At 51.5% G+C, this 11,857-nt stretch overlaps 1 protein-coding gene across 2 annotated transcripts in view; it reads right to left on the bottom strand.

The window, feature by feature from the left end:
• Positions 1 to 322: 322 nt before the first annotated feature.
• Positions 323 to 11,857, bottom strand: part of SERTAD2 (SERTA domain containing 2) — a 78,769-nt gene continuing 67,234 nt past the window's right edge. For both annotated transcript variants that reach the window (XM_084284663.1, XM_084284662.1), the window contains exon 2: positions 323 to 5,906. In XM_084284663.1, the coding sequence (XP_084140789.1) occupies positions 4,952 to 5,902 (951 nt within the window). In that variant the 5' untranslated portion in view covers positions 5,903 to 5,906 and the 3' untranslated portion in view covers positions 323 to 4,951. The remainder of the gene's footprint in view (positions 5,907 to 11,857) is intronic.

Genomic DNA, 11,857 nt, shown 5'->3' with positions numbered 1-11,857 from the left:
CTGCGTGCGCCCCATGCTGCTGCTGCTGGCGGCCGCCCCGGTATCGCGAGCCAGCTCGCTGCAGCGGAGCCGCTACGCGCGGCACGTCGGGCCGGGGGAAACTCGGCTGCTTTTCTGTCTGGTTTTGGTTCTCTGTGCCGTCCAAAATGGAGCAGCGACGTTTCCCGTGGGTGGTGGAGGCCACGCGGTGCGTGCAGCGGGGGCGGGCGGGGGGTGACTCACTCGCTGCGCCCTGGGGCCAGCCCCAACCCTGCTCCTGGGCTGCGCTCGCAGCCTCCTCGCCTCAAAACGCCTGAGCCAAAGCCAGGGCCAGGCCTCCCCGCTGCTGCTGCTGCTGCTGCTGCCCCTGGAACCAAACACCAGCACCTGCGGGGGGAAGAGGGCACCGCTGGCCAAGAAGCACTGGGTGAAGGTATCGGACGCTTCCTGCTGGGGTTTAATGCTCTGAACAAAAGTGCATTATGTGAAGTAAAAGTGTCCCGACCCTGCTCCCTCGCTGCACGCTGTCACACACGGTGACTTTTGTCCAGTCCTGAAAGAGGGCACGGTGCCGGTCCCTCCTGCATCCCCATCACCTCCCCTCTCCCCCACGCCCTGCCCCGTCCGCGGAGGGAAAGAAAGAAGCCGGAACTTATTTTAATCGTTTATTGTATAATATAAAACTACAAAAGTAAGACTGCTCATTTCCATGTACATTTGTCCAATTGGTTTTGATTACAGCCCATACCTACATGTGAATACAGTAATCTGGTTTCAGATGTATATGTCTGTAATATTGCATAGAAAAGGCACAGCTCTAAGGTCTGTGGGAGGGGGAAGGGGAAATACAGCCTTTTTTCTTTTTTTTTTCTTTTTTTTTTTTTCTTTTTTTGACAATAACAAGCCCTGTTCAAACAACCATGCACTGAACATGTCACACTATTTACACCTTTTCCGGAATCTTGGCCTTTACAGGCGCTAGTATGGATTACGCTCAGAACTAGATCGGAGTTGAGGTTGGGATTTTTGTCTGCAATTTGTATTTTTAAAGAGGTTCCAGAACTTGCATTAGGCTTATTTTCAGGAAAAGAAAAAGTGCTTAAAAAGAACTAATTTCTTGAAAAATGTTCAGTCTCGTTAATTAATAGAAGCACTGAAAGCAACTTGCACAGAAGCAGGATATTGAAACCTGAGGGGTGGGGAAAAAAACAAAACAACCAAATAAACCCTGTAACAACAACGCAAAGTTCACAATATGCCGGAGTCGATTAAACCGTTTGTCAGACAGGACCCATTACAATTTACTCAATTTAATTATGATAAAAGTGTAAACTTTGGATTCATAACATTGGTTTGAAATAATCCAGGCTATAACCACGCAACAGTGAGGGGAGGGAAAAAAAACAAAACCCACACGTTACCTCTCGCAAAGTCCAAATTTATTCTTACAGTGATTGCTTCAGCCAGTGGCTTCACGGTCTTGCTTCCCTCGGTGGCTGCAAGGAAGGTGCCGGGTTGATGCTTTTACGCTGCTCGGCCGCGGTTTCTTGCCCCGTCCCACGGGGGCTGGCTGAACTGGGACCAGTCTGCCAGGATGGGCTGGCTGGGGCGCAGCACTGCGGGCAGCTGGGCTCGGCCGCCTGCCTTCGCTGTCCTTACCTCAAGGCAAGAGGCTCGGCTGCGTCTCCTGGGGCTGGAGGGAAGGTCCCGCAGCCGCCGTCACCCAGCGGGGAGGTGCTGAACCCCTGCGAATGTCTCCGGACCAGCAGGCTGGAGGTGACTGCGCTCGCTGCTGGCTCCCCTCGCAGACCGAGAGGCTGACAGGGTAGGAGGCTGGCCGGGACTTGTTTTGAACGTAAAACTGTCCCCCACCCCGACCCCTTTTGCATATTTCAAACAACCAGACCCATATTAGAAAAAGAGCGGTGGTGGGGGGAAAAAAATGTCATGTGAACCATGCATATCCTGACTGGAACGCAATTCATTTTCTCTGAATCTGGCTCCCATACCCTTTTTCATACAGATTTACATTCCTACAAGAGAATACATTCCTACCATACATTCTGTACATGTTACAATCCAGATGTTGTTAGCTTCACAATAAAATAAATATATTTACAGAAGGAAAAAAAAAAAAAAAAGAATAAATAATTTATGAAAAACAAAAAAAAAAAATCACTTCAAATCCAAAGCTCTTATATTCTGCTCCCATCTTGTCACTTCATTGCACATTAATGTCGAAATCCATCCCTGGTGTAGGTCTCGGAGAAGCCCCGTGCGTGGCTGCGGTGAGGACCCCGGGGCGAGCGGCACCGCTGAGCCCTCCCCTCCGTCCCTCTGTGGCTTGCCGTGGCTGCCAACAGGACCAGAGCCTCTCCCTAGCCCCGTGTCAGCTGCTGGTGTCCCAGCAGATCGCCGCCAGGACCCTGGGGCAGGGCCTGTGCTTCAGCACCAAGGGCACACAGACATCTTCTGAGTGGAAAATGGACTTAGAGCTCACCTCGTCCCTCCTGCGGCTACACCACCTGCACCCAGCCACCTCTGTTGAAGCGTGGCTCCAGAAATGGCATTTACGTGGACTTTTGCCTAACATGCGGTAGTTGTTTGACTGCATAAATAACCCTCCCCTCCAAAAAAATAAAAAAATAAAACGGGCAGCTCCAGCTATCGGTGTCTAACCATGGCAATGCAAGCTCTGACCAAGTCACCGTGTGAAAGCGCCTGCGGGTTTGTGCAAGCAGACCCCGCGCCGCACGGCCGATGCTTTCCCAGTTTCTCCAGTTAGAAGCGGTGCGGAGCCCGGCAGGGCTGCTTCCCTACAGGCCACCACGTGCGGGGTGGGGGAGGATCCCCAGCCCTGGGCCCTGAGCTGTGCTCAGTCTGAGGGGTTTCTGTTGGAAGGGGTAACTTATTTTTTAGCCCGTGTAAGGAAATGACTGCAGCGCCATCAGCATCACTGAGTTTGGCTTGGAAAAGAAAGCAAACCCACCCCCAGCCCTGCTGTCCCCCAGCCCCACGCTCACCCTGGCGGAGGAGCCGGGCTCCAGAAGCGTTTCATAATTGTACGCGGCGCGTTTCGTTTCAATTCGGAGTTCCTTCATTGCAAAATGCGTTTGCCTTTATACTCTGTCTGTGTGCATATCTATGTCATATCTATCTATCTATACACTAATAAATATATATGGCCTGTTTTAAAGTGCCAATTTATAAAAAGCTGCCTCCTTACAAGGCAGACAAGACCCAATTTCATCCATGACAAGAAGGGAGCAGAATTGACTGAATATTGCCAAATGACGTAAAACATAATTTAAAATTTCTTAAATAAATATAAAAGTTATTCCTAAAGAAGCCATAGGCATGTCAACAATATAGGTTGTAACCGGCGCTCAACAGCTAAAGTACCATTGAAAAACTAAAATGCCATAGCAACTTCAGCAATAGGCATGATACATTGCAAACATTTTGTTTTTAAATTAAATGTACACCACAAGGAACTTAAAAAATGCTATTGGTGCAGTAATGAGAAGACTTCTCGGGTGTTACGGGGAAGGGGACCATGCATAGAAAGCTGTGTCTGTATATTCGTTGTAAAACAGGTCTATAAAGTGTAAAGCAGGTAACGCAGTTGATACAAGAAACCAACCCTATACGAGATGCCAAGTGATGTAACGCGACTGGCTCCAGTTTCGACAGCAATGGATATTAAAGCAAGTCCATCCAGTGCAGGTAAGAGATGAGCTTCACTGCAGTAATACTGAAGTTGCCTTTTTCAGCACTTAGCACAGTGAGGTGGGGCGAGGGGAGGAGAAATGCTCCAAGAAAGGGCGCGGGGACGCGGCGACGCCGGTCTTCTGCCCGCCGGTCAGGACGGTGGCCGCGGGAGGGCTGCTCCTGGCGAGCAGCGGGCGTGGGCCCCCTCGAAATTGCTCCCGGGGCTGCCACCGCGTTCGGCTCCTCCGGGCTGGAGTTCCACAACTGCTTCCTGCCGGCTGCTTCGCGTACGTGTTGGAGAAGGACATGGCTCTGAGTTTCGGGAATCACAGTAGTGCGCAGTGGGTACAGCAGGGAGCAAACACTTGTGAAACTCCCACAGGAGCAGCTCCCAGCCCTTTCTTAAAGCACTTTTTTTTTTGTTTTTGTTTGTTTGTTTGTTTGTTTGCATTCAGGGAAACCAACTGCAGGCTTATTTGATCCAATTTTCTCTTTGCACCATACACATATAAAACATTACAACTCTGTATAAAAGTACAAGTGGTTCTTGTACATCTGAATTATGCAGGAACTATGTGAGCAAATCCTATCAAAATAGCTATTTTTTGTGTGTATAAACAGCATTTGTTTTTAGAAAAAACAATATCATAAACTGCAGAATCTGTACAAAAATATAAAATAAATTTGGGCAGCAGTTTCTAAACAGCCATGTAAATGCAACACTTAAAGAGGAGCAGGTTAATGCCTCCAAAAGGCTGAATTGCTAAGTCAACCTATACAGGGCTAAAATGGTATTGAGATTATCTAAATAATAAATTTTTTTACCTCTTGCAATAAAACTTATAGAAAAAATAGACAAATATGCACATGCAATTTACAGCTTTCCCAAACATAATCCTTGTGCTTAGCTTTTACAATTTTTTTTTTTTGTAATAACATAACATTGTCTACAATACATATTCTTTCGTATACCAGGATATTCGGTCTTCCTTGAGGAACCACTTTAAAAAAAATACATTAGAAGTGGTCATACATGGATGAAGGCACTCCAACTCTGCTTGAAGCAAAAACTAGTGTGATCCTTTTCTTTTCAAAAAAGGCAAGCAAGGACGCATGCACAGTGCTGTGAATCGGGGGCGGGAGGGACTATGGAAATACTACCAAGTGTATATACTGGTACTTAAAATTAAAATTAAAAAAAAAAAAAAAAAAAAGAAGAAGAAGAAGAGAGAGAGAGAGAGAGTTGCTATATTTCTATATTTTAAGACCCAACAAGCACCTCCATGATGTGATCCAGTTCTGTGAGGTCCATTTTGAAAGGCTGATTTGGAGTTACTGGTTGACTGCTGTATGGCGCGAGCGTTTTTAGGAGCTCATCTGCTGAGACGGGAGCCATTTTGGAGGCAGCCCCCGTGGCAGACGTGCAGGGGTCAAAATCATACATGGACGTGTCAATGTCAGCGAACAGAATGTCATCCAGGGTCAAGTCTGTGAGGAAACCTGTGGAAGTCGTGATCTCGAAGTTGCCGGGCAGCGAGTCCATGAGTTTGGATTCGGCCGCTCTGCTCTCCGCGACGCCCTCGGGCTTTTGCGCGCTGGACTCGCTGGGGTGGGCTTTGGAGTCGGCGGCGGCTGCGTCGGCTGCTACTGCTACTGCCTCTGCGGAGGTAGGTGCGGGACAAAGCTCCTCGATTTCGTCCAAGGCTGAGGAGAAGCTGTCCTTGACTGGTTGGAGAGCAGGAGGTGGTAGTTTCGTCGGACCATCGTGCTGGACAGCCGGGGAAGTGCAAAAAGTGTCGTCCTCGAGCAACGAGGCCGGGGTGAGGCAAGACTCCAGGGGCGTAGTGCTTACGAAGTCAGTGGGGAGCAGGGGCTGGGAGGCGAGATGGCTGAACGCCGGCTGGGCCTCGCGGAAGTTGTCGCTGAGAGGGTCGGTGGGCTGCGAAGCCGTCACAAACACAGGCCTCAAGCTGCCTTCTTGTTTGAGTTCTTCCTGGATTCGCCTCAACATGTTGTTAATTAAAACTGTCTTTTGCAAGCTCGGCTCGGTTAATGGCCTGTGGTTATAAAGTTTCATAAGGGAAATGTTGAAGATAGTCTGACGCTGTAAGGTGTAAGACACCTTAGAGGGACCGTCAGTAGGAGACACCACTTTGCCTTCCAACCCATCTTCATGCTCGTCAAACTTCCGCTTTCCTCCTTTCCCCAACATATATCTGCAAGGAAGCAGAAGGGACCGATGAAGCCAGCAAAGCCCAAAACCTGCTCTTTGCTCCCCCAGCCCCCTCCCTGGCCACCCCGTCCCCTCCTCGCTTACCCCACAGCACATTTCCCTCGGGCACGTGCTGAGCGTACGGCCCCTCCTATCCGCACCGATGGACAAGCTCCAGATCCTGCGTTAAACTCCCAAATTCTGAGCTTCCTGGCCAATGCAGTGCCGTGGCTGGGAATACAAACCTAGCACGCCGAGGTTCTTACAACTAATTTCCCTTTTTTATTTGAAAGCACAGGGGAAGGGGGGTGAGGCTCAGCAATCCTGTACCGACAGAAACCTTCACGGCGAAGCCTGGAGTGTCAGCACTTCAGATGCGCGCGGCCCTGACCTGGTGGGTTTATTTAAATGATTGCATATGGACTAAACTACTGGAGCAGGAAATGCAGTTATTACACTCGTCTCATCGCAGAATTAGATGAATTACAGACAAAGAAGCCCTGCCAGGTCATTTAGCCTGATCGCCAAGATTATTCTCTGCACGACATTCTGCTGCCGCAGCGGGGGGGCTCGACTCCCGCTAGCGACGGGCCCTGGCTTTGGGGACGCTTTTGGGGACAGGGCCACCAGAGAGCCCTAAAGGCTGTCCCCAGGCGGGCACCACCTGCCTGCAGTGCCAGCAGCCTCTGCCACCTCTGGCGAGGCTTTCGGCGTGCGAGGCAGCTCCCTCGCCGCGCACAGAGGAGCTCCTGCAGCAGAGCTCTGGAGGACCCATTCGTCCCTGCTTCCCCCAAATCAGGGCGTGTTCCTCGCCCAGGACTACCTCCATGTCAAGTTTCCTTTGAGGCTCGCTGAGAACAAAAGAACGCCGCAGGGCTTTTTAAGAGCACAAAAATCAGCATAAGTGCATGTGCTTGTCTCCTGGTCAGAGAGCAGATTTTGAAGGTAACTCAGGCAATTTTACCAAATCTCCCCAGCATCGCAAGTCATCGCTGAGCTAGCAGTAAGTAGGGCACTTCAATCCTCGCTGCCGTCTCTTCCAGGATGTTTCAGAGCGCTGAGAAAAGCCTGCAAAGGCTCCTCTACACAGCCCAGCCCCAGCCCCGTTTTGTCCCTGTTATTTTTGTCACCTAAAGCTGCCCCCAGACGCAAAGGAACAAAGGCACCGCCGTGCTGCCACGGGCACGACACCTTGTGCCTTGAGCAGGGAGGGCTGGAGGGCCAGAAGCCCTCTGCCCTGTGCCTCCACCTATCTTTGGGGAGCAGCCAGGGCTGGGTTTGCCAAAATACCAGTGGCTGCAGGGTCAGAGAGTGTAGTGCCCATGCCAGCACCTCCCTGGGGGCTCACAGGACAGCAGGTTCCCTCCAGCTCTCTCCCTCACGACCTGCATGGAATGAAGTTGCAAGAAATGTAAGTAGAAACCCATTTTTAACCCCAAACGTGACTTCTCCCGTACGCAGCTGGCTCCTGGCTGTCATGCAGGAGGCAAAACTCGCCTTCCTTATTTGAGTACAGCTCCTCGCACGGGATCCCCGCCTGCGAAAGGACTGCACCAGGCAGGTCCCAGACAATCTGATGGCTGGACGCCGGTCGCAGACAGACTAAGGGCATGCAAACGCCCCCAGGAACGCCTACGAAACGTTCAGAAGCAAAGAGCCCTCACGATGTCGTCGGGGTTTTGTAAAAGAAAAAAAGAAAAAAGAAAGAAAAAAAAAAAAAAGAGTGAGGTTCAGAAGGCATTTGCTGGATGTTAAATCCCAAATCAGATTGGGTGAAGTGAGCCTTTTCTGGTTAAAAATAAGTCCCAAATCCAGATCATTTTCTAGCATATTATGCAATTAAAAAAAGAAAGGCGGGGGGGGGGGAGGGAGGGAGCTAAGAGGAGCCGAGGAACGGGCAGGCTGCGATCCAAGCGCCTTGGCCAGCTCCCAGCGATCCCCGCGCCTGGAATCTCGGGTGAGCAAAACCTCTGAAATTTCGCACTGCCGCTGAGGTCTGGTTTTTCTCTGCTCCCTGGTGTCGCTTCCATGGGCTACTCCAGAGCCGCGCACGTGGGTTCGGGGTGCTGGTGGGGCTTTGCTGGCTAAATGTTGACGACCGACAGGCATTTCCTTCGACTTTGAGCACCGACAGCGAGAAGGGGAGCTCGAGGCCAGCAGGAATCGAAAATCCTACCTGAGTTCAGCGCATGCTAAAGAAGCTGTGGGTTAGGAGGAGAGCGAGCAGCTTTCCGCCCCTTCCGACTCTCTCCTCCCCCTGAAAAAAGACAGACTCTGTCCTAAAGACATACCAGCGCTCCTTCCGCAGTGCTCTATTTAAAGGAGAAATTTTTAAATGGCTTGGGGACTAGGAGAGTTTTGAAGTTTGTCAGGCTCTGCGAGGAACGTAGAAAAATATTGGCCGCACAAAGCCAACCTTTCTCCCCGTGATAAAGGCAACACCGCTGGGGTGGCTGTGCTCAGCTCCCCACACTTGGTTATTAATTATTATTGTCAGGGGATGTTGGCACGCGTTTCTAATGAACCCGATTGAGCTGGTTCCTCTCATCTGCATCCGAGATCGAGGTGCTGGTAGCTGGACGTTTTCTAAGCTGGGCAGTAAGAGCTATGGGATCATCGTTAGTGAGCACAACGATAAGCTGGCTGCGTCGTTTTCCAGGAAGCACAGAAATGATTCAAGGTTTCCTGTAGGTATGACTGTCAAGCTTTCACATCTCACTCGATCTTCATGCAGCTCGGTTCAGAGCCGGGCCTTTTAAAGGACAAAACAGATCAGGAAACTCATCACAATTTCTCCTCTGAGCTTTTCAGCGCAGCTTTCAGTTTTCTTTTCCCCAGAAATGCTCGCTGAAAGCATTTAACTGTTAAAGCCACAAAGCAGGGCTGCAGCCTAAGCTGCTCCCCAAACAGGGAGCTGGAATGAACACCACAAGACTCCCAGCTTTGCGGAGTTTTATTTTATCCCCTTCTCCTCTGACGTGCAAACGGGAACTGTAAAAACATTTTCCTCCAGTTTCCATAAATCACCTCACTCGTTCTAAGCCAGGAGGGCGGCATCTTTTAGGACCAGCTGATACAGAGGGTAAAAGCACACGTGCCTGCAGGCCTTCCTCAGCATCTCCCTAAACCAAACGTGTCGTTTCGGACCGCCACGGCTGAAGACAACGCTGCCTGCCTGTTCTGTACCCTTCACACCATCTCCCCCAAGCAGCAGCTTCACGCCTACATTAGCGAGATCAGTTTTGCACGTCTCAAGGTAGCGAACAGCACGAGGCCAAACTGCAAGCTCGAACATCTCAAAGAAGGAGACGCCAAACTTCCAGATCTGCTGGGGCAAAGCTGAGCAGGGGATGGGATCTGCTCGCACCCTCCGAAACGGACGGGAAGCAGCCCGAGGGGTCGTGCCCACGGCGGGGTTTTCGTGCGTCTGTTTTGGCCGAGAGGTGATCCCGGCCAGACGAGGCTCTGCCGCGCTTCCAGCGGGCTGCCAGCAGCTGTCATTCTGCGTCCAAGCACTGCAGTCGGGACGGGATGTCGCTTTGTTGTTGTTGTTTTAATAAGGGGTGCTGCAGGGGTTTGGTATGCAAGTTAGTTTTCAGCGTTACTTAGGTATGTGGGATTAGAGAGTGGAAGAAAGGCCGTGGAAAAACTGAATTTATCTGGGCAAAGGGAGGGGTGGGGAGTTACGCGGAGATTTGCCCTGCTATTCCCCACTCGTTGGCTCCAAAGCTGGAAGACCCGGACCCAAAAGCTGAAGCATTGTTGTTGAGAAGGCTTCAGCTTGCTTTTTTGCCCATTTAGGGTGATTGCACGCGCCTCAGCGCCAGAGAAATGCTAGCATTGTTTGGGAGTTGGCTTCTCTTAATTGAAAAACAAAAGTAATATATATTTTTTTCATTTGCATGTCATTTAGCCTCCTTTTATTGGTGCTGCATGCTCTTCAGCCGGAGCTGGGGAAAAAAAAAATAAATGCAGTTGGGGCTGAGCAGAAGAGATAATCAGCCCGGAGCGGGTGGTGCTCTGGAGTCAACCATAATCGATTACACACAAAAAGCTTGTGCAATGCCTGGCTGGGTCGGAGCCTACTCAGCGACGAGTCCTTCGCTCTGCAGAGGGGAGGGAGAGGCATGTGCCTAGCGTGAGAGTGCTGCACGCATCAATTGCGCGCACGGTGCTGCACCTCGTCACTGCCGGGCTGTTTCAGGGACACAAAAGTCCCTGAAACTGTTTCAGGGACACAAAAGTCCCTGAAACTGCACAGAAAGTTGAGAAGGTGCAGACTCGACTCCCAAATCCAAGTTTCCCAAATCTCAGGTACAGATGAACCTCACCGGGGCTTCTCGGAGGCTCTCCCCAGCACCTCACGCAAGCGCCGTCTCCCTGCTGGAACACGAAACGTTATTTTCCTCTCCTCCATCCCTTCTCGCTCCTCATCCTGGAGGGCTGCGCTGGCTGTATCCCGGCCCAACGGTAGTCAATGAGTGTTTTGTTACTGACTTCAGCAGGATGGGGAGTTGGCACCGATAGCTGCAGGACCAAAATAAAAAGGTCTTTTGTGCCAACTGGGTTCAGCTGGCAAGGCGAGGGCCAGGTCCTCCGAGCTACAAGATGCACGCGCCGCCGGGTCCAGCCCGAGGGACCACCTGAGCTGACAACCAGAGCGGGGGCATCCTCCTCCCGGCACCTTTTCAGAGCTGCAAAGGAAGGGAAAGAGCGGAGGGGGACGCCAGTGGAAGGCTGGCAGCCTCTCCCAGCCTCGCTAAAGCCAGCGGAGCAAGCCCGGGTATTGAGGTTTAAGGGCAGGGCTGGAGCGAGCCCTCGGAGAGGTGAGGGCCATGAGAAGCAGCCCTCCTCGGAGCGTTCATCTGTTGACCCCGGGGTCTTCAAACCCTGGCACAGCAGCATCCCTGGGAGGCAGAGCAGCTCGTACCACGCAGTAACGCACGGCTACGTTCAATGCGCTGCAGCTGGCTCGCAATTCGTACGCTGACAGGGCTGGGGGTTTCTTTTTTTTTCCTTTTTTTTTTTTGCAAGGCTGCTTCTCGGGATCTGCTGCAGATTTTACTCGTTCAAGTTTAATGCGTCCATGCTGCCTGGCAAGAGGGAGGGCTCCTGACAAGCGCTGCTGGGTAAGAATTTGGTTTTAATGGCAGAGGGCAGCGAAAAACAAAAAGCCCGATACCAGACGTGGGGCCGGGGAGCAGAACTGTGCTGGGCTTTCTGTCCTCTCCAGAACCATGCCCTCCCATTTACAAGGTTTGTTTTCCCTGACACTTGCACTTCACCTTAATGCTGGCTGCTTTTTTTTTTTTAAAAAAAGGAGAAAGAAAAAAAAAAGCGAGGTTTAATAAGCACTTACAAAACCCTCCTTTAGAGCTCTATCAAAAAATTGGCCTCCTGGGTAGCTCTGTGCTTCCAGAGAGCACAGGGAATTGTGTTTTTTTTTTTTTTTCTGTTTGCAAGCCTTCACTGCGAGGCTGTCGTCACCAGCAGCAACCGTAAGCGGCAGGTATTTTGCACGCACGTTTTTAGGGGCTGACTCTTCTCACCTCCTGCAGCGGATGGGTGCACCTCGGCTGCCGTGGAAGCTGCGGAGAGGCAGGCAGAGCTGCTCAGTGCTCAGGCTGGAAGCACCCCATGGGCAAATTCGGCGAGCGAGGCAGCTCCTGCTGTCGGCACCCGCCGCTGAAGGCTGTGGCAGGTAGTACAGGGAGTGAGAGTGGTCTTTTCCAGCTTGGACTAGCATAAAAATACGAAGGGAAGCCACAGGGGGTGACTTTCAGAGGCTGATCTAAGGATTTAGCTCGGGTCGGTGCAAGGAAACCTCCTGGCAGAGGGGCGAGGCGAAGCTCTGGTGGGGTTTGGTGTTGGTGCCCGCAGCCCGGAGCCCCCCGTCCCTGCGGGCACGTCCATGCGGAGCAGCAAGTAAGGTGAAGCCTCCCCTAGCAAATCAGC

The sequence above is a fragment of the Netta rufina genome, assembly GCF_964035555.1.
Source record: "Netta rufina genome assembly, chromosome: 3".
In the NCBI taxonomy this organism is placed as follows: Eukaryota; Metazoa; Chordata; class Aves; order Anseriformes; family Anatidae; genus Netta; species Netta rufina.
This window is presented reverse-complemented; position numbering and strand designations above follow the sequence as displayed.